This window comes from Hyperoodon ampullatus (genome assembly GCF_949752795.1).
Source record: "Hyperoodon ampullatus genome assembly, chromosome: 16".
Taxonomy (NCBI): Eukaryota; Metazoa; Chordata; class Mammalia; order Artiodactyla; family Ziphiidae; genus Hyperoodon; species Hyperoodon ampullatus.
In genome coordinates, this window is record NC_136929.1 from 47795798 (window position 1) to 47823655 (window position 27858).

At 35.8% G+C, this 27858-nt stretch overlaps 1 protein-coding gene across 1 annotated transcript in view; it reads right to left on the reverse strand.

Moving 5' to 3' along the window:
• PCDH17 (protocadherin 17) overlaps positions 1–27627 on the reverse strand; it is a gene marked incomplete at both ends in the record, with an annotated part of 108249 nt that extends 80622 nt beyond the window's left edge. Inside the window, one exon of the mRNA XM_079721708.1 lies at positions 25057–27627. Coding sequence (XP_079577834.1) covers positions 25057–27627 — 2571 coding nt within the window. The remainder of the gene's footprint in view (positions 1–25056) is intronic.
• Between the last annotated feature and the right edge of the window lie 231 nt (positions 27628–27858).

Genomic DNA, 27858 nt, shown 5'->3' on the forward strand with positions numbered 1-27858 from the left:
GGTATTGATCTAGAATTGGAATTATTGAAGAAAAATGAAAGTGTATATTTTACTCTTTGAAGTCATCATTAAGATAAAACTTCTCACAGACTAATTTTGAGTAGGATGTGTAGTCATGGTGTTGAATCACATCATTATAGCTTCAGTTATACTTAGATGATCAGTGTTTTCCTAATCCAGAGGAATAAGGGAGTGAAGTTTTTAAAATTCCTTTGAATTAGGGAGAGAAGATTGATTACATATATTGATGCCACTGGGTTGCAAACAAAACGAAACAAGTTGAACTTTTCCCTTGATTCAAAGGCACTGCTTTTCCCATTGATAACAGTATTCTCTTTGCAGCACTCTGAACACAAGAGAGTGTTAAGAGGTGAATAATTCACTTTAAGCTTTTTCATACCGACATTGCTTCTGATAGCTCTGCCTTCAACAGAATATATGGTGTGGTTCTTTCTACATTGCTGAAGCAGCCAACAGCATTTTAACCCACACTTATAAAATTATCTGACAGCACCTATAGCTCTGAAATTTCTAAAGTGCATGAGGTATGGCAATAACTGTATTTATCGGTGATTTTCAAAATAATACATTTTATACAAATATAGTGTGGTCCACACTTATGTACTAAAGGTATAAGAAAAAAAGTGAGAAATTCTTACCAAATTTAGCAAAAACTGACATTAAGTTAAAAATGGGAGGACGAGAACAGCCATATCCTCTTAAGTGAGAATTGCAAGTCTACTGCTCAATTCGGATGACTTAGATGCATTTTTACAGTGATGTGGCTGTATCTGAAAATCTCTTGCAAATGTTAACCCTTTTATAAATGGCACTGATAAGTTCAGTAATAACTGATGTGCCAGAATTTAATTATGTAATCTGTGAATCTTAAAGAAAATCATCTTTGACAAGAAAGAAGAGAATCTAAATACTCAAAAGGTAAGATGGGAGCTATTTGTTATCTATAAAAGCACACAAAATAAAGAGTGCTGCACATTCTTTTTATATATTTGCTGAAGGGTGGAGCCCAGAGGCCACCGAGACACCACTGAATGCTAGCTATACTTCCCCACTAGCAACAGCAGCACATTATGCCATGAGCGGATATCTTAGGAAAATAATCCAAACTTACTAGAAGATTGCTAATTTCAACATCCCTAATTAATCCATTCTCTTCCGTGTGGTAACCCTCTCCATCTCAACCCTATCCAATACCCAGTCCTCCCTTTTTCTTCCAAGTGGCGGGGGATGTTTGGAGTTCTTTTCTGTTTTCTTGCTAGCTCTTAGCCAGACATTTAGTCTTAGAAAACTCTCCTCTGCTTTCCTCCTATCATATTCTTTTCCAATCTCTATTAAGAATGCAGAAGGATTTTCCCCCTGGAGGGAATATCTGAAACTACATTCTCTGCAGTTGGGCCTCTAAGACTAACAACTCAAAGATTATACATTGCCAGTAAAAGTTCATTACAAGTCTGAACTTCTGGAATACTCCACATATGAAGAGAAAGAGCGAAAAAAGAGGAAGACAAAATAGTGGCACATTATTTGAATGATCCCTTCTGCAAAATATATTTCCTTAAATTCTTATTTTATTAATTTTAAGAAACTTGCTAATAAGCATATGGGAAATTTTTTAAAATTGGATTATTTAGATTTAAGCCAGTCTTTAGTCCAATTCACTTAGCTAATATGGACATGCCTTGACACTATACCTCACTGAATCTAAATACATGTAAATGGTATAACTGTGTCTATACTGTACTTGGAGATTTGGAGTATGCTGTCCTACATTAGGATCTACAAAGCAGTATTATTGATATTTATTATTCATTCTTCTCAATTGCCCTAGGAGACACAATACTATTACTGTCCACATTTTTTTTTAAACAGAGAAACTACAGCTGACTTTCATAGGGGTGTTTGTCATATACCCAATTCATTGTAGAACAATAACACTTGCCAGAGACTGCCAGGACAAGTCGGTTGATATACTGCCTCTCTGAGAAATAGAGAAAAATAATGATCCATACCAATATTTTCAGAAATAAGTTAATGAGAAATTAATGTGAATTGCCTTGAAATGATCTTAAAAATTATTGTTACATACTAAGGAAAATAGTACTACTATTACCCCTAATAACAAGATGGCTCTTTATGCACTCTACCTTTCTTTTTATACTTCCACATTAAATTATTTTAATATGCTTAATATTATATTTAACTCTAGATTTTTCCTTTGGTCAATAACATAAAAATGTAATAATGGCCATTTATTATCAAATATACTAATGCATACAGTAGGCTTAATTGTATAGTGACCATAATTATAGTCATATATTATCAATTGCCAAAATAGGCACTTCTGAACACTCACTTTTAAAGTGCAAATTTAAGGTATTACATTCAGTCGATCATCATGTGAAATTCCTAAAAGACAAATAACTAATTTAAAAAGTAAATCAAACTGTATGCTTGTTATCCATTTCATCAGTTTATTTTTTCACAATACACTAAAATTAAAAACTTTATGAATGTACTGATTTTGGTAAAAACAATTCACCAGTCTTGCTGCTCAAAATATTAAATTGGTGATCAGAAGATAGTCAATTATTATTTAAATAATGATTACATTTTGCAAATGCAACAAAAAGTGATCAACAAGATCTGTTTTTTATCTGAGTTTGCATCAGCCTTTCAAGTCATCAACTGTATAGGTGCATTCCAATTCTTTTTTTTTTTTTTTTTTTTTTTTTATGGTATGCGGGCCTCTCACTGTTGTGGCCTCTCCCGTTACGGAGCACAAGCTCCAGACGTGCAGGCCCAGCGGCCATGGCTCACGGGACCAGCCTCTCCGCGGCATGTGGGCCCTTCCCGGACTGGGGCACGAACCCGTGTCCCCTGCATCGGCAGGCGGACTCTCAACCACTGCGCCACCAGGGAAGCCCCCAATTCTTAATAGGAGAAAAAATAGGAGGAATTCAAGGTGAAATTGAATAAATCAGCAGCTTTCTAATGTTTTCCTTCCTCTAAATCTTGATAAACATAGAGAATTTTTAACTCTTTATATGTAATGATTCAGCCAACCAGATAAACAGCCAACATATTTTACAATAACTAGTATATGCTTTGGGTGAATTTTGAGTCCCCAACCTTTTGCATGAGTTTCAAAGATAATTTACTAACCCCTTCCAAAAAATAAAAATTATATAAAATTATAAATTAAACAAAATAACCCTTTAGATTTGAATTTCTCGTTTAAAAACAAGAGTAATTTGAAAGCACAGTTATGAAAATTTAGGAGATAACATACAAGGAATTTGGAAGACTTGTCCTCAGAAATGAATATTAAAAAGAAAAAGAAATTCCTAAATTTGGGGAAAACTTAATTATTAATCAAATTTGCAAGTATTAGATTACTAGAATATTTTTCATTTTCCCTCTGAAATATAAGTATCACATTTAAAATGCATGATTCAGTGGAAATAGCTATTTCAGGTTGGCGTTCATACCTGAAATTAAAATAAAGTGTCTTTACTAATGCTAACATATTTTTAAACATTAGCATAAAATGAAATGAAATATCTCTACTCTTTATCAGACTGTCACTTAATACCTAATTCAAGAATCCCCAGTTCTTTTTTTGCTTGAAGACTTTAATTCTAAGAATTTTTCTCCTCTAGTGAAAGAAGCAATGTTATCTAGAGAATCACTTCATGAGACAATAAGCCAGCATTCCTCCAATAACTGGTTTTGAAATAACAGATAATCATTTTGATTTTGTTAGAAACTATTTAAAGTCTACATAGTGCAGTTTTTTAGCAAACACTCAAATAGAAAAAAAATAAGAAATATTATTAACAGTTAGTAATGACTTACAAAATTGCTTGGTGAACCCTGGCTGGCTACGGGGCTCATTCTCTGTTTTTGAAAATAAAGTTTTATTGGAACTCAGCCACGCCCTTTCATTTATATGTTGTCTATGGCTGCTTTCATGCTTCAATAGCAAAGTTGAGTAGTTGTGACTGAGACCATACGAACCCCGAACTTTAAAATATATACAATCTGGCCCTTCATAAAAAAAAAAAAAAAAAAAAAGTTGCAGGCTCCTGACTTAGAAAGACGAAGTTTCAGTTCTTAACCATATAATTAATATTTTTTTTTACTCTACTCACTCCTGTAGATAAAATAGTAATGAGGCATTTTTACATATGCATTAGGCTTAATTAGGTCATGGTTTAGGGAAAAAACACGTCATTTTCATCCTTTGAAGGACACAGACTTCCTCACAGAGTATGCACTTGGAAGGTACCTGATTGAAAAATGATTTATATTTTTAAGTGATTTAGGTTTTAGGTGATTTATAATATGTTTATATTCAATTCCAAACAACTTAAAACTGCGGAAACAGTACCATCATGGGAACACCTAAAACAAAATGCACTCAGATGCATGAAGTTTCCTGAATTGTATTACAAGTTCCTCTAGAGTGCACTTAGAATAAGAGTAACTAATTCATTCCCAGAGAAAAGAACTCTTCAGTTCTGAGAACTCTGTCTCCTGTGCTTCCTTACATATTTTAGAGCTTGATGTCGTCACAGCATTTCAACTCTTCCAAATGTATTATTTCCTTTCAGCCTCACTGGATGGGGCCATTCTAATTATTTCTATTTTATGTATGGAGAAGCTGAGGCCTGTGGAATTCATGAAAGGCTAGCCGGAGGGTCCAATATGAGTAAGTAATATGAATGAGTTACTTTGACTCAACATTTTGCACTCTTTCAAATAAGAAACCTGCAAGTACTATATGATTCATCTTGCTTTTGTGTGTATTGTCCTTTGCTTTCTATTTTATTCTATTTATCATTGTTTGTCGTGTTTTACAGATTATTTTCATTCTAATCATGCTTATTAATCAACACTCCCTACAGAGCTCTAATACCAGGTCACAGCCCCTTGAATGGCTTTATTCCTATAACTGGGCAGCTCTGAATTAAACACAAATAAAAGCAATGATGTCTACTGGACAATTTTGATTAGAATAAAAGAATCAAAACCAGTTCTGTGATCAAATCTGAGAATCCAGGGCTGCTTCTGGAGTCTCCAAAATTTGGAAGTATTTTCACTACAAATGAAAATACTATAGGAACAACTACAAAACCTCTTAACATTACTGCTGGTTTCCCATTTGAAAGACCCTGTGACAACATGTTGTACACAGGCTCCAGCAGAGTTTTTGATGCTTCCTCTGTGGAAGCCTTAAAGAATTTTCTTCTAAATTGACCTGTAATCTAGGGACTAAGTTGTATTACGTTATTGCAGCAATTTTCATGCTGTAAAATGTTCCTATAATCTACAGATACCTCAATAGAAATGAATGTCAAATATGATATCCCAACTGGTGTAGGAGTAAAAACCCTAAACTCTGAGTCAGATGACATTAGTTCTCTATTCCTGGCAAGCTGCAGTAACATTTCTGTGCTTCAATTTTCTCACATGAAAAGAAGTGTAAATGAAATCAGACGCTGTCAAATGTCTCTAACTTTCTAGTATTCATTGCCCTAAAACAGTTCTTTTGTGGAAAATTATCTTCAGTTTCTACCTAGTGTGAGTTTTCTTCCTACAGGGTCTCCCTGCATAAAAAGCATAATTCTTAAGGAAGACTTAAAAACATCTTTCCACTTCAGAGTTAACTTTGGTAGTTTAAGAATGTTTAGGGGCCTCCCTAGTGGTGCAGTGTTTGAGAGTCCGCCTGCCAATGCAGGGGACACGGGTTCGTGCTCCAGTACGGGAGGATCCTGCATGCCGTGGAGCGGCTGGGCCCATGAGCCATGGCCGCTAAGCCTGCGTGTCCGGAGCCTGTGCTCCGCAACGGGAGAGGCCACAACAGTGAGAGACCCACGTAAATGTTTAGACATCTAGAAACCAATTTTCACAAGATAGTCTATCAAAAATCAGTCACATTTTAAAATGTCTATTTAACCTTAAAACAAAAGTGATCACTTCTGGTTCCGAGAAGTCAAAATAGAAATGTACAGTAAAATGCATTTGCATTCCAGGAAAATTACTTTTTTATAAGCATAAGTAATCTGGGATAAAACTATACTCTTCTACAAATGCTAACGTTGAGGCCAACTGAAATTTTGTTTTTCCAGGGATTGTGTCTACATATCAGCACCCTAAAGTTTAACTGCTCCAGAATATTTTGTCTTTTGCTGTTAATGAAAATAATAATATGTTAATATTTCTTCAGAATTTAGCATCATCAATATTATTTATAAGCACAATCATATTTCATTCTTGACACTTATGACAACTGTATGAGTAACAAATATTATTACACCTGATAAGAAAACAGAAAGAAAGAAGTTAAGCAACTTGCTCTGGACTGAAAAGCAAGATTTTTTTTTTTAACCAAGTCATTGGGAACAGAATCTCAGTGTAAAGAATCCGTCAGTCAGAGAGTAAATGATGAAATGAACTATAATATATCCATTAATTGGCCAAGAATTCCACTATTTATATGAAACTATATCATTGACATAGAAAGATATCTATGCTACATTTATATAATTTTGAGGAAAAAGCAGCTTTAATATATTATGTTTTGTATGTACCACATTTTAAAATTGAAATATAGTTGGCTACAATATTGTGTAGTATATACCACTTATTGTAAAAATCTAGTTATGTGTGTGTTTGCGTGTGTGTGTGTATGTCACGTATTACTCATCCCAGCGGGGACAGGTATAACACCTTAAAATTAAACATATTAATATTTCTCTAGTAAAAAATATTGATATTAACACTAATTGGAATAAATAAAAATTTAAAGTAGCCTTAAATCTGTTCAGGCCTGAGTCCTTTACATTTCATAATTAGAGAAGGGATTGTGTATCTGAACCAAAAAAGTTAGCAATAGCTACCTCTGAGTTCTAAATTATAAGCAATTATAACATTTTAAATTCAACTTTATCTTCAGTCCACAAGTATATAATGAGTACTAACTACATACCGGACTCTGTTTTAAGTATGGCTTTTTTAGTGGAATTTTTGCAATAAGTAAGAATTCCTCTTAATATTAGGGACAAAATATAGTCAGTATAAAAAAAAAAGAGAAACTCAAAGTCACATATACTGGAAAATAACTTGAAGTTATTTTAATGAATAAAACAATTTTTGCATATCAGGCTTTTGTATATAACTCTTTTTTCCCAAGAGTAAAGTATCTTCTTCTAAGAAAACTGTTGACTTGCTTAAAATCAAGCAGGAAGGGAGTAACTGGCCCTGTGGTCAAATGTAGCCAATTCATTCCTGGAGGCTGACTACAAATTCCCAGTTTGATGGTACAGTAGTTGAAATCCAAAAGACACTAGACCAACAATGACCACACAGGTCTAGAGGCACAGTCTCAGTGGAGCAACTTCATCTTTGGGATATGTCACACACAAAAAATAAGGGTCCAAAAATCTTATTATTCAATACATAGTTACATATCAGTTGTCCTTGAAGAGCTCTTCTTTAGAGGTTACCTAATTCTATGTGGGTTTTTTGGTAGGGATTTACATGCCTATTTTATTAAAATGTATAATTATTCTTACAACTTTATTTAATGTCATTATCTGAATAATTTCTGGGTATACCAGGTTTTCTGGACAAATATTCTCTGGTTTACCTTGACAATTACCAGTTCCTTAGCTTTTCAGAATACCTGTTTTCAGACTTGTGCCAATTAATATGGAAATTAATTTTCAGTATCTTTGGCCATGAAGAATGGTTAGGTGCCTTTCCGGGTAGAAACAGTGATTTTCTTTTTTTCCAAGTCCTTTTGATTATTTTTAGAGCTGTAAGTTTTTTTTTGAATACAATTTTTAAAGGTCACTTTCCATTTACAGTTTCTACAAAATATTGGCCATATTCCCCATGTTGTACAATACATTCTTGAGCCTATTTACACCCAATAGATTGTACTCCCACCTTTATCCTGCCCCCCACCCACCCACTGGTAACCACTAGTTTGCTCTGTATCTGTGAGTTGGCTTCTTTTTTGTTATATTCACTAGTTTGTTATATTTTTTAGATTCCACATATAATTGACATCATACAGTATTTATCTTTCTCTGACTTATTTCACTTAGCATAATGCCTTCCAAGTCCATCCATGTTGTTGCAAATGGCAAAATTTCATTTTTTTTATGGCTGAGTGGTTTTCCATTTTATATATATATATATATATATATATATATATATATATATATATATATATATATATATATATATATATATATATAAAACACATCTTTATCCACTCATCTGTTGATGAACACTTAGGTTGTTTCCATATCTTGGAAACTTTAAATAATGCTGCTATTAACACTGGGGTGCATATATCTTTTCAAATTAGTGTTTTAGTTGTTGTTTTTTTTTCAGATATATACCCAGGAGTGGAATTGCTGGGTCATATGGTAGTTATAGTCTTAGTTTTTGAGAAATCTCCATACTGTTTTTCACAGTGGCTACAACAATTTACACTCCCATTAACAGTGTACAAGGGTACCCTTTTCCCCACATTCTTGCCAACATGTGTTATTTGTGTTCTTTTTGATTATAACCATTCTGACGGGTGTGAGGTAATATCTCACTGTGGTTTTGATTTGCATTTCCCTGATGATTAGAGATGCTAAGAATATTGCGTCTCCTTATTTTGGGTCCGTTAGACATATTTTTGTGTAAATATAAAACACAAAGTAGATAATTCTCCCAGAAAAAGACAAAAAAAAAGCAAAATAATTGTTCTCGTCACTGATAGTCTGTTTTCCTTTTCCTTCTTTACAAAACAGAGGATCAGGTTGTAATATATAGTTTGAAAAATAGGTTTTCCCTTTCTCTGAAGGAGTATGAGTTTATTCAATCAGAGTCAGGTGGTTTATAAAACTATGAACTTAATATAAAAAAGACAAAGTATGAAACTCTTCCCAGTCTAATTTGATTTAAGGATCCTGATATCTTTTTTCCTGAGAAGACAGAACATCAAAAATATGAAATGGTGCACCTAGTAGCACGGTGCATAAATAGCTCAAACTGAAAGCATAAAAATAAGCTCTCCATCTATTACTGCAGAACCTATAAATAAGCATAATGAAAATCATGACACATTATTACATTATTCTGTATTGCCTCTATTCATTAAAAAAAAGGATGAGTGCATTTAAAATAAGTTCACATGTCAAATGACATGCAAGGCCTTGCAACTGAGATAATGATGAAAGGAATATTTGTAAAGGACAGATGCTTGGTCTTATATGGCTTATCAAGAGTATGATAGAATTATGAGAAATCCGAGTACTAATTGCTTCACACCAAAGTGGTGGTAGCATAGTATCTAAAACTTTTACATCATTCACCTGCACCATGTATGTTCTAATATTATTGTCAAAAAAAAATTAAAAAGCTTTAGAGAAAAGTTTCCCTGTCAATGAGCCCTTAAATGGATTCTTTTTTCAGTTTCCATGTCAATTTAACATACTAGATTATTTTAACAGCATTGTATTGTAAATAAGGAAGATCCAAATCCTATTAATGGAACTATGTTGCCAAAATAATCAGCTTCATACTTAAGAAGTTTCCAAGTATTTGGAAAAGCTGTGAAATGGGATTATAAGGTTAAGCTGTGTACATCTGGCTCATCACTATATAAACATTTCAGAAATCTGATCTCATAGGCTGAAGAAACACTCATCTAATCATGATTCTTTTCCAAGTCACATGGACTTCAATGAGCAGAGCAGTACACAAACGCTGACAAGAAATCATGATCAATTTACATAATGTATTTCTCCTGTTAAGCATATAATTTTGTCATATATCACCCTTCTGAGGGAAGCCATAAGAAATATTTTAGGAGGGTCCTCTGGTATCATACTTATGTTGGTGAAAGTGGTTGGGGAGTGCCCAAATTTTTGAAATTAAGGATAATCACCTGTAATACTAAATACTGCTTTTTTCTTATGTCATGGTAAGTAATTTTAGTGTAATTGGATGTTGTAACTATAAATGTAGTGCAATATAGATCCAGAGAATAATTAATGAGAAGCAGGAGTTTGTGAATAAAACAGCAGTAAAAAGTTTGCCAGTCCTTCTAGTTAATAGAAACCTTAAGTTGAACATTAGTTGCTTTAACCAGATTCAGGATTAAATAACTATGCTGATGCTTTGTCAAATACACACCAGCCCATTAAGCCTGATTTTATTTTTTGAAATTTTGTTCAAGAAGATAATTGGGTTAAAAATGTACTGAATATGGTTCTATCAAATTAACTTCAAATGTCCAACTTGAAAACATTAGGCTTTGGAACTATGATCCAAAATGGCAACTAAAGGTCAATGAATCAAATTTCCAATTACATTTCCTGGGAGCAGATAGGTGCAATAAAACCTAATGATTGAATTTTAAATGCTTTCATGCACCTTTTATCTGTTTCCCAACATGTTGTTTCTACCTTAATGATCTAACAAGATAGGTTTATTACAATTAACCAACTGAAATAATATCTCCTTTTTCCAATAATTTATATCATATTACCTGGGGATATTGAATTAGAGCTCCTTTCCTTTTCCGACCCCTAGTGCCTTTCCATCACCATTCCATGCTTTCACCAAACAAAACCCAAACTATAATATAATTAAATAACAGATGTGTCCTTGGAGATTTAATTTTTCTAGTTAAACGATGAGTATTTAAATAAAGCTGAAGTTCACTGAGGCTTAATGGAAAATTTCAAATGAAAATAATTTTAATGAATTTGTTGACAAAGTTTAACTATAAATTTCCCTTCTTTATGTTATGAACTGATATGTTAGTCTATTTCTCTGACCTGCATAGGCATAAATATATGAAGAAGGTTTATCCGGAGGTAAAAAACTAAGCATTCTATTTTCGGGAGTGGCAGATGGAGGATTCTTTCTTTACTCTATATCAATAGAGAACACTCTTGCCTGAAGAACAAAAATAGGAAGTCATGTGGAGAGGTTTATTTTATTGTTTTTACACAAAAAAGAACATCAATAATTTACTTCTTAAAATATATACTCAAGTCTAGATTAAGGGAAATCCAAGAAGCTTTTTAGTTTTAACTAAATAAATATGTTTCTTGTCTATTGCATGCATTTTAACAATGTTAAACATAATATTATCAATCCAACCCATCTGAAATCCAACCCACCCCATATAGCTCCACTATGTAAAATAACTATAAAATCTCAAGTCCAAATGTACATGTAGTCAAGCTCTCCGTATCCTCAGGTTACACATCCTCAGATTCAACCAATCTCAGACAGAAAGTATTTGGGGAAAAAAAAATCCAGAAAGTTCCAAAAAGCAAAACTTTAATTTGCTGCAAGCTGGCAACTATTTACCTAGCATTTACATTGTATTTAGAACTATTTACATAGCATTTACATTGCATTTGGTATTGTGAGTAATCTAGATATAATTTAAAGTATATGTGAGGATGTGTGTAGGTTATATGCAAATATTATGCCAGTTTACATAAGGGACTTGAGCATCTTTGGATTTTGGAATCCACTGAGGTCCTAGAACATATCCCTCACAGATACTGAGGGAAAACTCTATAGTTAAATTTTAATCTGGTGATAAATACCACCATGGTCTCATCAACCTATATATCTACATTCTTTTAAAATATTTAAGCTATATACTAATGTGTAAGGCTCTTAAAGTATCCCTGTAAAAATAATTTTTCTGAATGGATATCACAGAAAAGGGACCAGAGGGCAATGAGAGGAAGAAAAGAATTAGAACAGGTCAGTATAAGACATAAATAATAATTCCTTTCCATTTGCTTCACTCAAATTTTGTGTTTTGATGATACTTTTCAGATATATAAATAACTTCTGAAAAATTTAAGCAGATGATACATGTGCTTAGATTATACAGTTTTATGTGAAGACTAAACTCATGAAAACTAGGATATTTGCAAAACATTCACATTCTACCAACATTATCTGAAAGCCACCTTTCCAGAAGATTTTTCAGCTGTATTCTTTTTCTAAAAAAAAAATTAAAAAAATAAACATGTATGATAATTCAAGAACAAGCATATTCTGAGAAAGAATTAAAATGCAGACAGATTATGAAGTATTACAGGTCTAGTTTCTGATCCATTATGTCTAAAAGAATATCTTTCCCAGATACACAGGCCTCTTGTAGTGCCATGAAACCAAGACCCACCCTGGTTTTCCTCCTGGAGAGAGCAGCTCTGACTGCTGATGGGTCTTCTTTCCCCAAAATGCCAAATATTCCAGGGTGAATTTACAGATGGACTTGAACTATAATGTTTAGATAATTGTGGATATATATGTCTCCATTTAGAACTTGTTATTTGTAGGCTAATCTTACGTAATATTTGACACTATTAGTTTAATCTTTCCAAAAGTCCTTCTCTTCTTCATAAATGGTAATTGACGATGAATCTGAAACTTCTTAAATTTATATTTCTATGCTCCTTTCTATTGTTTTTTTTTTCCCCCATCATTTTGAATCTCAGCTATTCTGGCAAATGAGGAAAATTAAATTTTGAATATGGCTTGAAAGCTCATTTTGCTTGAAGCCTTTATTCTACCAAGCCTCCTTATTGTTTGACTTGAATTTTGCTATCAAAATTTAAAATTCAGATAAATAGTAATTAAGTCCTATAATAGCTTAAAAGTAGCAAAGTATTTCAATTAAGTTCTCTTTAAATTATTTCATTACTTATTCTTGAATTAATGATTATGGATTGAACAATTTTGCAGGTTGTGGATTTTTTTTTTTTTTTTTTTTTTTTTTTTTTTTTTTTTGCGGTACGCGGGCCTCTCACTGCTGTGGCCTCTCCTGCTGCGGAGCACAGGCTCCCGACGCACAGGCCCAGCGGCCATGGCTCACGGGCCCAGTCGTTCTGCGGCACGTGGGATCCTCGCAGACCTGGGCACGAATCTGCGCCCCCTGCATCGGCAGGTGGACTCTCAACCACTGCGCCACCAGGGAAGCCCGTGGATGTATTTTAAATAACAATACTGAAATGGGAAAATACTGTTTACATGAACATGTAGTTTATGTTTCCCCAAAATGTGCACTGAAATTTCATATTACCTATGCAAGATAGATTCTGAAATTTCAAGAAAAGTTTTGTAAGTTGAGTTTGTATTATTACATACATTTTCTAACTGCCCATGGTGATTTTCTTTTCCCGTCATCAAATGGCAAACTGCTGGTACCAAAGTGATTAAATCATAAGAAATACAAATAAACGTATTTGTCAACAAATAAAAATAAATGTAATCAAAATTACTATTTACAGTTTATCTATGATTTCATTAAAAATTCATATAGAAAATAAGTGTATATTTTATGGTCTATAAATATAATTATCTTAAAATTAATTAAAACATAGAAAAAAGGATCACATTAGTTCTTAATTTACTAGAGCTGTGTGATTTTCAAAGCCTTAATATAACACCTGAATTTCATAGTTTCAATATCTTATTAACCATACCAAGGAACAGAACAAAAGATGAAAGATACTCTCTTACCAACACTATTTCTCTTGATACAATGTAAATATATTTATGGATATATATATGGATTTACATATACATGCATAAATATAAACACATTCTGAAAAGATTGATGCTCATAATTGTGAACCTTGATCACCTGTTTTTTTTCCATGAATTGGTAATATTATCAATAGAACTATACAGGAATTTTCATTGTAGTTATTATAATGGTAACAACTATAAATAAAAATTATCAAATAGGCCAACTTCAAATAGATTATTTAGCAACAGATCCTTATTTCAGCATGTTTCTCTACGTAATATCTTAAGATTGACCTTAGTAATTTCTAATTCTGAATCCAAGCTCCTGCTCATATCTGATCAGTGATACAAGACATTACAAATAATTCATATTTTAAGTGCCCACTATGCAATAGAAACCATGCTAGTTTCCCTCAACTATAATGACAAGCAAGGTGGATGTGGTCACTGTCTTCAAGCATTCTCCTATCTAGACCACTTTGTGACAAATTATCTTTACTAATAAAGAGTTACAACACTGACCCAGAGGTTTAAAACTGTTCAGACTTAATAACATTATTTTGTGTGTAGATCAATTAGATCTTTATTAAGAATAGGGACGCAGACATAGAGAACAGACATGTGGACACAGGAGGGGGAAGGGAGGGTGGAATGAATTGGGAGATTGGGATTGATATATATACACTACCATGTGTAAAATAGACAGCTAGTGGGAATCTGTTGTATAGCACAGGGAGCTCAGGTTGGTGCTCTGTGGTGACCTAGATGAGTGGGATAGTGGGGGGAGGGAGATTCAAGAGGGAGGTGATATATATATATATATATATATATATATATATATATATATCTGATTCACTTTGTTGTACAGCAGAAACTAACACAGCATTATAAAGCAACTATACCCCAATTAAAAAAAATAGAGTTAACATATCACAATCAAAAGAAGGAATGAATGGAAATTGACAGAATGTTAAACCTTGTTAGCTATCCAGCCTCAATATTTTTATTGTGGCTCTTTAAAATTCTTATGCATTGAGTAGCTTTAGGATCAAGCACATAATTAAAATACTTCCATCCACTTCTTTTGACTAGATATTATTTTATAGTTCAAAAGAGTGCACTTTTCTTTTTGCTTGCTAGACTAAGTCCTGCTTTCTCAACACTGCCAAATGGTCCTACTACCATTTACTTCAAACTTAACCAGACAACAGAGGAGTGTGATGGAAAATATCATCTACTCCTTTGCTGAAACATTACATGTCAACTTTTCACCTAAGGCAAAATTTAATGGCTGACTTGTGGATCTTCATTTCTAGTGATTTACTATGGAAACACTGACATAACCTTTAACCAGAGCAAACAGAGCCACTCTAATAAGCAGACAACACCAAACCTAAAAATGCACAAGGAACAGAAAGATCCTGGCAGGAATTAATCTGCCATTTTCACACATCTGCCCAAGGGAAGCATTGTAATTGCAAAAATTTACTCTAAGACTGCTGAGACTCATAGTAATTATGTTTCTTTTTTTAAATAGAAATAGCCACAGGTGGTAACAAACAGCATTTTGAGATAGGGAACTGGGCATGCATTCTAACCCAAATAACTATGTAATTGCCTTAATTATATATATAAAAAAATCATGGAAAGTCTATTGCTCAAAATCAGAAAAAAAAAATGTCTCCTTAAATGTATTTCCTGTCATTTAGTTTCCCCCAACTTAGCCATTTTGCTTCATTTGTTGGTATTGGCACATCTGATATCAGGGCCACACTACAGAGTAGGCTTTTGTCAATAACTCTTATCTTGCCTGTGAGTGGGATTTGTTTAGTAGTATAGTTCTCTTATTTCTTGCCTTATTATTATCTAGGAATAAATAGTAGCTTTCCTAGAAGTTCAGGATCTGGAAATTTAGCTAATAATTACTATCCGTGCATCTGCCAACACTAAAAGTGCAAGGTTATAAACTATTTTTTCAATATATGTGTTGTATTAAAATATTTCCTATTTTGCATACAATATCTGCTCTCAGTCATCCTGTCTTTATCTACATTTAGGTTCATGCATTAACACCAAAATATTTTCATAGTTCCTAAAATTACAAATGCATTCCATGCATATACCATGCCAAGTAAGAGTCAACTGTATCTCCAAAATTTCTCATTAATCAGAAATTTCTGATTTAATCAATGAAGATTCAAATAAGAGAGTAAGGGTTGGCTTAAAATAAAAAGAAAAAACAATTCATTAATGTTACACAAGGTCATAAAAAGCTAAAATAATAATAAAAATTAAGAAATCAAGTGTCTTGCGGGCTTCCCTGGTGGCGCAGTGGTTGAGAGTCCGCCTGCCGATGCAGGGGACACGAGTTCGTGCCCTGGTCCGGGAAGATCCCACATGCTGCGGAGCAGCTGGGCCCGTGAGCCATGGCTGCTGAGCCTGCGCGTCCGGAGCCTGTGCTCCGCAACGGGAGAGGCCACAACAGTGAGAGGCCCGCGTACAGCAAAAAAAAAAAAAAAAGAAAGAAAGAAAAAGAAATCAAGTGTCTTGCCTTCAAACTACGTGAAGGCAAGTTTGCATGTAATCTTTAATTCTGTCTTAATGGGAATCTTAGTAATGATGTTTGATTTCTCTTTCATTCTGCATGACTTATAACTCCTCTTATTCACATTCTTAATGTAATAAGTTAATTTTGGATAAACTATTTTAAAATAGATGCAAAACTGCCAAAGCAAAATCGAGAGAATGTTGTGCTTCAAGAAGACACAGTAATAGAATTCACCAATATTTAGATAATCTTCTGGGTTTTTGCTGATAGAACTACTGAAATCAAAGCTAATTATTTTTCAAATTTCAAAATTTCAGAAAACTTTTATGCCTCATATTTATATAAAGATGTATCACTAAGAAATTATCAAGTTTGAAATGGAAAATATTCCCTTTTAAAGTTAAGTCCTGTTTTTCCAAATACTAAAGGATAACATTTTTTCTTAGTAAGTTTTCCTAAGATTTTAAACATATTATTTCTCAAGCATTCTAACTTCTTACTGTTACCTCATCTACTGAAAAAGGGACATCAGTAAAAGTGCATTTTGGTCACTTTACACTGTGGTTAGATAATCCTTCTCATGGTAATTATAGGTGAACTGCCTTTATAAATATTAGCTCTGCATATGCAATTGCTCTGATGTTGTGGAAAAATAACAAAAGTTTACCAAATATGCAGTCCTAAAATAATCTCAGTATATTCTGGTAAAATATTCTGTGGTAAATGAAATGAAGAGCTTTCAGCAAAGGTATTTATATTGGGGTCTGTGAAGAGAAAAGGAATTAATATATCTTAAGAATGAAAACTGTAATTTTAGGTTTCAAAACTGATACAAGTGTTCATACTGCAAATAAATAAAAATTAAAGAATTTTTCTAAGACATTGTCTAAAATTGGATTATAAAAATAAAAAAAGAAATTTTGACCCCGTGAACATGTCTGCCTACAATAAAATACTTGTTGTGTTTCTGCTTTATACAAGAAAGATATCAAAATTTAAGATATATGTGTATATTTCAATTTGAGTTTTATTGAGTTGGAGGACATAAAAATTCTGGGTATAAGTACAACCCAATCATTGCTTAGCAATGATTATTAAGGATTCAGGTACAAATATTGTAAAGAAGTATACCAATTGATGACCTATGCTTAAATTACATTTTTAAAAAGTTACCACGAAATGAAGCTGAAAAAAACATACCTAAGCACCACAGTTGTTGGAAATAAATTAGTTGAGTCATCTAAGTTAAATCTGTTATTTAAACATATATATGCCAGCAAAATAGCATTACAAAGTTTGAGAACATAAAGTCATTATCTACATTAAGTATTAATATAATTTACAAACATGTATCTAGTGTTTCTTAAAATCAGTATATATCTTCAAAACAATTATGAATATATAGCTTTGAAAACTTGAAATAGACTTTTAATGCTCACACTTTCATATTTTACAAAGGCTGCTTTTAGCTGATAAAGGAAGTAAACAAGAAACTTTCCTTTAAATGGTCCCTTTAATGTGTGCCACTAATTAAAAATCAATCAAAAACATTAAAAATCTAAAAAACAATAAATATTGTTCAGACAGGGTGTATTCTACCAAACAGAAGCTTACAAGATAATAGTCATCTTTACTTTGCCTATTTTTCATTCAACACAAATATGGTTCATGACCATTTCATCAAATAGAAACATAAAGAAAATAACTCAAGTCTTTAAATATATCATAATGTCTGAAATAAAATGCATTTCTAATACCATTAAATTATTTTAATATATTCCATTCCCCTAATCAGACCAAAGTCTATTTATGTAGATTAGTTACATCTAAAGTCTAATTTATCCTACCTGTATTTATCCTTTGATCACAAAGCTTGTTAACTTAAATGGTCTTTTATTGTTATGATTCGTTTTCTCATAATTATGCTGTTTAACTGCCTTATTTTTCGAATAAATATATGTAAACGTGCCAATCATATTTAGTACATTTATGCTAGATGCTCAATGAACTGTAAGTGTCATTTCACTACAATAAAGCTCCCTGGAATATATCCAGGGCAGAGCCTACAAATACCAGTAATCAGAATGTCACTAGGACCAGCACAAATAGAAGTGTGTCACATGTATATCAATAGATTTTCTCAAACACTGTCTGAAACCAATTTTACAGTCTATCACTGGAAGACCATGGGGCACACAAGTGAAAAATGCCACCTACACTGCCACAACTTTGCATTTGTATTTTGTTACATTTTTTTTTTTTTTGCTTTACCTTAAAAATATTGAATTTATACTTCTGCAGTAGCAAGCAGGTGAGAGCAGGCTTCTGCTTAGTCATGGTAGGGAATGTTGATGTCATTAAGGACTCCTTTATTATAGATTCTTTATTTCAGGAGACCAAAGGATAGCAATATATCACCATAAAAGCTACTGGTGAAAGCTATGACTAACTGTAAAATGCTGTGTGCCACTGAAGGGAATTCTTTTCAGCGGCTCCTCTTCTAAAATAGGTTGACAATAGATTAGTGTAGGCCTGATGAAGATTTCAAAGTGTTTTGTAGGTGGGCGCAGAAGTCACACTATCTTCAAATTGATAGGCAAAATGACCTTGACGCTATTCTCTAACAAATATACAGTCGTTGATTGAAGGAATTCAATAGAGAAAAAAAAAAAAAAACTTTCCCTAATGGCTTTACTAAAATATGGCTTTAAGATAATGCCCTGTGGGATTTATTAAACAGAAGCATCACTGAAGGGAACACATTCTGGAGCAATGACTAATATCATAATTAGCAGGTGCATTTGTAAGAATTGAGTGTATTGCAAGACTTCTCAGCATAGGGGTGTTAAGCTTCAGTTCCCGACTGGCATGAGCCCAGTTCTAGTGGCTTCACCTTCGTCCTGTTGTTTCATCATCAGACTCCCAACATATATTCTCCAGTGCCTCGAGCCATCCCACCATCCTCACCAAAGAATCAGAAACTTGCATGATTTTTTTTTTCTCTTAATCTACATAAACTCCAACCTATTGTTCACTGAAGACCAGGTGTTCCTTAATTTCTCTGGCATAACTAGCTCTACTTTAAAGAACTTCAAAATGTTTGAAGCTTTAAAACAGTGAGTTATCAAGTTTTAAAATATTTTCAAAGAAAAATAAAGGTTTGAATTCATCCTTAATAAGAGGAGAACTACCTTTGAACTAAAAAAGTATAAAAATAGGCTAATATTTGTGCTTGAGTATTTATGTACATTATACTGAAAATATAAAGGCATATATATGTATACACATATGTTAATTTTGCCAGGAAGTTTGATTCCTCACATTTTCATAAATATGGGCAGAGATGACCTTCACTGCAGTAAATGCATGTAAACCTTTATTAATCTTAAAAAAATAATAATATTTTCTTAACTTACATCATTTATAGATATATTTTTACTGCATTATATTGCACAAGCAGCAATAACAGTGTAAAACCTGAAAACCAACAATGGTAGTGTCAGTTTTTTTTACATGATAAAGTATAAACACTGTATTTTTCAACAATATTAAATATTTATCTGGAGAATTTTAAGGTGTTTTTCTTTTAAACTATGTATATTTTTTAGTCTTTTAGGGGATGATATTTGGGATTATTTTAAGAATATTTCATTTATTTTAACCTCATATATAAATGTGTATCTGTGTACCATAAAACAGTGAATAATATGCATTATAATATAAACTTTATAAAGAAAGTTTCTAGAAAATGTTTTTATTTTATTTTATTTTTTGGGTGTGGCTTGATCAATATAGTTATAGGCAATAGATAAGGTTTTAAAACATGTACATTTTTTTTTCATGACTAAAAAATATGTTCAAGAAGTTGAGATAGGAATTTTAGGGCATAGTTTTCTATGATCTGATATTTTTCATGATCGCACACAGCCTTAAATAACGTGATGAGGCCAAGAATAAAATTTCAAAGTCATCCGTGCAGATTTCTATATGACAATATTTATTGATATTATAAAATTCAGTCATAGAATTCAAGTAAAATTATACAACTCAATAAAAGACCTTAAGTAAAATTAAAAATCATCTTACTCTTACATTTTTAAAAGACTGATAAGAATGTAAGGATAAGACTGTAAGGATGATAAAGTACTACCTAGCTAATATTTTGAGAATTGTATTGAAAACTAAAAACTAATCGGTAAAGAAGTTAATACCTCATGAGTAGTTAGATCAACTAATATTAAAAATGAGATTCTCAGGTTTCTAATTCATATAGTAAAAAGTTATCCGTTTTGTGTTTTCATATTATTATAAAATAGAGAAATGTACAGAGATTTATGTTGAAGCTGAGATTTTCATGGGGGCACACAAAACTAAGAATAAAAATAATATATTAAGAATGATTATAATAATTTGGATTTTAAACTCTTCTCCAAAGAAACTCAAACCACTTTAATCATTATATTCTTAGTTATACTTGCTTCCACTTTATTTGTACTACTTTTAATACATGGTAAAACAGAAATATATGTTTTATGATTGTGTACTCATGTTAATTTGAAGTAGAAATTAATCCTATCTTTTAAAAAACTTAAAAAAAAAAACAAGAAAAGTGTGCAAGATAGTACTAGAGACATGCAGTAAGAAAGGGATATCCCCTTCCTTCTCAGCTCACCAAACCCCTAGAAATAGAGACGTATATCAAGTTTATGGAAATAAATGCATGTAATTAATCAAACTGTGCCGTATTGGAATAACACTGTAAAAACTCTTTAAAGTCATAAATGAAAAAATTGTTCACACACTTTGTGCTTGTTACTGAAATCACTAATATACTACAGTATGAATTTTTGAAGATCATGGCCTTGAAAACTTATCTGAGTCTCAAGCCAAGAATCTCTTGTATTAGAGAAGTAGTAATAAGGCAGACAATGGTTAATGTTGCTAGGAAAGACTTTTTCTTTCACCTTTTCATTCTAAAATACTGAGTTTATAGTCTACACTATGATACTTTAGCTCTCTATTCCTCAATCTCATATTTATATATTTGTATTGATTATAAGTGTTTGTCATGTGTTTAATTTGCTTTTATTGAAAAGGCCATCCAGGTATATCAAAAGGATTTCCTCTTCCAGCATAAAAAAATCTAATGTCAACCAAAATGTGAATCTTTTAAAACTGAACTGTAAAACACTGTGTAAGAATGTATTCCTTTAAAAAATTTATTTCAATAGATCTTATTCTACTGGCTCAATATATTTTCTTCTATGACAGCATATTAAAATGACTACATTTTGCGTGCTACCAAAAAAAAATCTGAAAATACAGATGTTCCAGCAAAACTGGAAATTCTTCCCACCAGTGAGAATTCCGCAGCCTCATCCCTCTTCGCAGCATGACCTTCATTGAAAACACCTGTTGAAAAGTTACCCTGGGACAAATACTTCTTGATAAACCACGATTAGCAGTTACTCGTGACAATTAGTAATGACCTCTACTTGATTTCAGATTCTGATATTAACCTATGAAATAATTCACATGGAAATTGCTCCTATGAAGAGTGCTTTTATAAATTTGCGTAATAATATATTTGCCTTACCTATCACAAAATCTGTGTTCCTATTTTTCACAAATCACTTTTTAGCCTTAAAATAAATAAAATATCTCATTATAACAATGCTATATTATGATTCACACTACTGAGGACATTTTAATCAATAATCAATTGTTTAAACACTTCATAGACTGACTTTACTTGGGCTGAGAAACTTGTAGAAAATCTGCCATAAAATACTTTCTCCTGAACCACTGTTTCTACTCCAGTTTACAAGACTGTTCTGTATCCATTTTCACTAAAAATACTCTTATTCCCCCAAACCTATATATCTTAATCTTAAAATTTTAGACCCTGCTATTCACACAAAGTCTTTTGAGAAATTTGAACTTGAGCTGTAACATGAGTCTTTTAAGTCCTAAAGTTTGTTTCATAACACCACTCTTTACCATTCTATCTCAAAACAATTATGATATTATTTTCATTACATCAATAGAAATACACTGGGAATATTCTAAACGGCACCTAAGATGCTGGAAAATAAAGATAAACCAGACCTTTTAGCTGCCAGCCCAGTTGCACTGTGAATTAAAATTATTCCTTCAGAAATATACAAGAGATTAATAGTGTGTTTCCTCAGCAGGCTGTGTTAAATAAACACAAGCTAATAAATGCACTTGAAACAAGAACATGGGATACCTGAACACTTTAATTTGGGCATGTCACGTCAGCACAAAGTGCATCACACTAGTTTAAAAAAAAAAAGAAAGACAGCAAGGTCACTGTAGTCAGCTTACTCTGTTCTCCATAATAGGCACTGAGAAAACCTTACACATTTAAAAGGAAATTAACATACTAGGAATTTAAAAGACATCCCTTATAGGACAACAAAAACTCAATAGAAAAAAAAAAAAAAAAGAGCCTGTTTTAACATTTTTTATTGAGGATATTTCCAGAGAAGAAGCAGTATGGGCAACTGAGCCATTGTGGAAACAATTTCAAGAACTTAAATATTTTCTGTGTCTTTATGGCATTAATTAAGATTCCAGAAGAAAGGGAATAGCAAGGAAGTTTGTCTCCTTTGTTTGCTGTTTAAACTCTGTCTCCCTTTGTGTGTGTGTGTGTGTGTGTGAGAGAGAGAGAGAGAGAGAGATTTGCTTTGGCTCAAGTTTTACTGCTAATGAGAGGAATCGTCATCATCCATCCCTTGGGCAATGACCAGCTTCAAGAACAGTATGGTGGGGCTTCCCTGGTGGCGCAGTGGTTGAGAGTCCGCCTGCCGATGCAGGGGACACGGGTTCGTGCCCCGATCCCGGAAGATCCCACATGCCGCGGAGCGGCTGGGCCCGCGAGCCATGGCCGCGGAGCCTGTGTGTGTCCGGAGCCTGTGCTCCGCAACGGGAGAGGCCACAGCAGTGAGAGGCCCACGTACAGAAAAAAAAAAAAAGAACAGTATGGTGTAAACACTGTATAGGGACCCCTGTCCCTCAAAACCTCCTGGATACTTCTATCCAACATTGTTCCTCACTAATCTGACCAGGAATCAGGCTTGCTGAGAATTCTACTGCACAATCTTCATTTTTACTGGACCCTAAATAAGAATTCAACTCATAGTACTTGAAGTGAAAGATTAAGCATTAACCCTCTGTGATATATTTTTAACTGTCAATGGTAAAAATATAAGAAAGGTATATAACAAATGTGTATTTATAAAATGACTACAAAAGATCTATCTATCTATCTATCTATCTATCTATCTATCTATCTATATAACATATATCCCTCTAAAGAAATTATCATAAATACCAGTTTTACACACTCATAGACTTTCATAGAAACTACAGTTTTTATGGGAGGAATATCTTGTTCAGTTTTATATAGACCTCCAAAAAATCATGATTACTGGTGTGTAGTAAACACTGTAAAAAGTGGGATTTAATACTACAGTGGATACTCTAGTATTTGGTAGCTTCAAGTATGAGTCTGTTTTACAAGGACATTACCCTATTACAGGAAAATGTTTTGCTGAGTTTTAGTATTTGTTACACTTATGTTAAAAAGTTTAAGATTATGAAATTGTACTACTCTGTTTTAATAATAAAAACAGTATTTGCTTTTTCAAAGCACAAAACTGTGAACAAATTATTTTCATTTGCCCGAGACTAATCTTCCTCCCAAAATGTCACTTTTAGTTAAACTCAATTTTGTATTTCAACTATTGTTCATCCAGAGTAATTTGTAGCAACATGAACTCATAATAAGCAAGAATTAAGTTTTTTTCATAACACAACTCAATATGTGGAGAAAAGAAACTAGTTAGTAACCTGACACAATATAGTCACCTGCTGTTGTTAGAGTCTAGTGTCCATGTGGGTCATTTTTTTTTCATATACCAATAACCTTAAATTATACTATCTAATATATATTAAATATCACTTAGATATACTGAAAATACTCAGTACGAAAACTAAATGCATCCTTGACTTCTTTTTGGCACAAGTGCCTTTAGTGCAACTTTGCCTCCTGTTTTCAACAGCACAGAGTGAGTACACCCCTCTATTGTACTCTGTTCATCCCTCAACGACTCCAAGGAAGAAGACCAGGAAAAAAAAATCACAGGACAAAATAAATATAAACTTTTCATAGATAGATACTAGTCATTATCCAGAGCCTATATTTTTTTCAAACTTTTGAAAGATCTTCAGAGCATAATTCACATTTCCAAACCTTAAACTACACTAATGCATTGTGCTACAGTTTCAGCTGAAGAATAAATGAGATTCATAGCACTTTTAAATATAAAACACTTTTTAAATATAAAAACTGATATTTTTCCGGGGGTGGGGAGTGAAACCCTAGCTCAAATTGATTCATGCTCTGGAATTCGGACCGGTTGCTATGTTGTGCTTCAAGTAATTTACTTCTTAATATTGGGGTATACATTTTTTTCTTTTGCCATCAGATTTTTTTAATGAAATAAAAAAATTTTTAAGTCAATTAACTGAAGCAATTTTTTTCTCTCTCTAGTAATCCTCTGTTGTGGAGAGAAATGTAGACCAACAAATAAAGTAAAATAAACTATGAGATACTGAACCCTGGTAACATTTTAAAACCTATAAAAATAAACTTTACAAATGCAAAAGTAAGACATTTACATCTTGTAGATTTTTGACTATTTATGTGGGAGGAGTTATGTATAGAATATGTTGTACACGGAGTGGCAAAAGTGTAAATCCTTTTCATTTAAAAAAAGTTTCCTGCTCACTGCTACTAGCAGTGTGGCTACTCCTGTTCCAAAGGTTTCAGGACAGCTCCCAAACCAGCAAAATGTGAAGTCCCAGTTATGTTAAGAGTCTCCTACCTGAATTATGGACATCCGAGTGGCCGGGGTCTCGCTCGCATTAGTCCCTTGTCCGGTGAAGCTAGTGTGGCAGCCCGCGTGCCCCTGAGGGACGGTCAGGTTGTTGGAGGACGGTTTGAGATACATCACCTCTGACCGGGGCGAGCTGAGGGGCAGGCGGGTCTGGTAGTCGAAGTACATGGGGGAGGTGGCCAGGGAGGGGCTGCTCACCACGTTCATGACGTTCATGGCGTTCCTCTCTTCCACCTCGCTCTGTACCAGCATGATATCATTTTTGTTGATCTTCTTTTTCTTGCCTTTGCCCCCGCCCAGCTGCGGGTGGCTGTACTCTGCGATGCGGCAGTTGTAAGTGCGGATCTCCTTGTTCTCGCGCTTGCACTTGACGGCGATGGTGATCATGGCCGCTAGGAGGATGATGGAGATAGTGCTCAGAGTCACTATGAGCGGCAGCGACATGTCCCAGTGGTGCTGCTCGCCGTTCACCCGGGGAACCCCCTCGGGCAAAGAGCCGCTCACCGAGCGGATGATGAGCTTGGCCACCGCCGACAGAGTGGGCTTGCCGTGGTCAGTCACTTTCACTACCAGCTCCACCACCGGCGTCACGTCCTCCCAGAAAGGGTGCAGCGTACGGATCTCGCCGCTGGATGGATCGATTTCAAACAGGTGGTCGTCGTTACCGTCAACGATCTCGTAGGTGAGGCGCCCGCTCTCGCCGAAGTCGCTGTCAAGGGCGCGTACGGTGCTCACCAGGTAGCCTAGCCCGGCGTTGCGCGGCACCTGCAGTTCAGCCGTGTCGTTCTGCAACGTTGGCAGCACGATCACCGGAGCGTTGTCATTCACGTCTAGCACTGTCACCCTCACAGTGGCGTTGCTCTCCAAGTGCGCGGGCGCCCCGGAGTCCTTAGCAAGCACCTTGAACTCAAAAGCCTTGGTCTGCTCGTAGTTAAAGGAGCGCAGGGCGTAGATGGCCCCGTTGGTGGGGTTCACAGACACATAGGTGTAGATGGACACGTCGCCGATGTGCGAGGGCAGGATGGAGTACGACACTGTGCCGTTTTGGCCCAGGTCAGGGTCCTGGGCAAGCACCGAGCCCAGGTACTCTCCTGGGATGTTGTTCTCGTGCACCTGCAGCACATAGAGTCCCTTGGTGAAGCGAGGCGGGTTGTCATTCTCGTCCAGAATCTTGACGGCGAACGACTTGGTGGAGTTGAGTGGAGGCGAGCCCCCGTCCCGTGCCACGATTGTCACGTTGTACTCGTCCTGTGTCTCGCGGTCCAACGGACGGTCAGTCACTACCGTGTAGAAGTTGTCGTAGTTCTCCTCAAGTTTGAAGGGCACGGAACCTCCCGGCCCGCCCAGGCCGCCGCCGCCGCCCGCCCCCCCTCCGCCCAGGACCCGGCACTGAAGCTGCCCGTTTTTGCCCGAGTCTCGGTCAGTGACCCGCACCAGAGCGATGACGGTGCCGGGCGGAGCGGCCTCGCTCAGCGCCCCCTGGCGCACGGAGACAAAACCAATGGACGGAGCGTTGTCATTGCGGTCGATGAGCTTGACAGTGACCTTGCAGTGGGCCGGGATGGGGTTGGGACCCAGGTCTCGGGCCTGCACGTCGATCTCCAGCATCCCATTCTCCTCATAGTCGAGGTTGCCCTTGACACGGATCAGGCCGGTCTTGGGGTCGATGGAGAAGAGCTCCCGCACGCGGTCGGGCACATAGCTGCTGAAAGAATAGAGCACTTCGCCGTTGGGACCCTCGTCAGCGTCGGTGGCATTCAGATCAATGACCACGGTGCCCAGAGGGGCGTTCTCGGGCAACTCCACCAGGTAGGACGGCGCCTCAAAGACGGGGCTGTTGTCGTTAGAGTCAATCACCTTCACGTTGATCTGCACGGTGGCCGAGCGCGGCGGCTCGCCGCCATCCAGAGCGGTCAGCACGAGCGTGTGGTGGTTCTGCTGCTCGCGGTCCAGGGCCTTCTGGATAACCAGCTCTGGGAACTTGGTGCCGTCGCCGCGGGACTTGACGTCCAGCGCGAAGAGGCCGTGGTCGTCGCGCGTAAGCAGATAGGTGCGGAGCCCGTTCTCGCCCGCGTCGGGGTCATGCGCACTGGTGAGGGGGAAGCGGGTGCCGGGGGCCGCGTTCTCTGAGATGTCCATCTCAATCTGGTCCGACGGGAAGGAGGGAGCATTGTCGTTGATGTCCTGGATCTCTACCTTGATCATGCAGATCTCCTTGTCGTTGGCAAACACCTCGAGCGACAGCTGGCACTTGGCGTTGTGGCGGCACAGGGACTCGCGGTCGATGCGCTGCTTCGTGTAGAGGAGTCCGCTGTCGGCTTCCACGTCCAGCAGGTGCGGCGCCGAGTTCTCCAGCACCCGGTAGCTACCCGACTTGCTTCGCCCGCCGCCACCGCCGCCTCGCTCTGCGGGCGGAAGCCCCGGCTGCAGCCGAGCATCCTTGCCGATGTTGCCGATCACCGTGCCGGCCCCTTGCTCCTCGGGCACGGAGTAGTTCAGGTTTTTGAGCGTCAGGGCAGGGGCCCATAGGAGGAAACAGCAACAGATGGAAAGGTACATCCCAGACCGGTGGGGTGCTGTCAGGAGCAGCCGGACTGGAGGGGCGGGTGGATGGGTGCGCGCCAGCTTGGGGCCCAGGCGCAGCGTGCGCCCCCGACCCAAGCCACAAGTCTATGGATCCTTCCTTCCTTCCGCTCCCGGGCTGCGGCACCCGGCGGTCTCTCCTTATTCCGCTCAAGTTCCCTGAACCTGTTGATCTACAGCATCCGCACTGGGCGAGAAGCAGCGGCG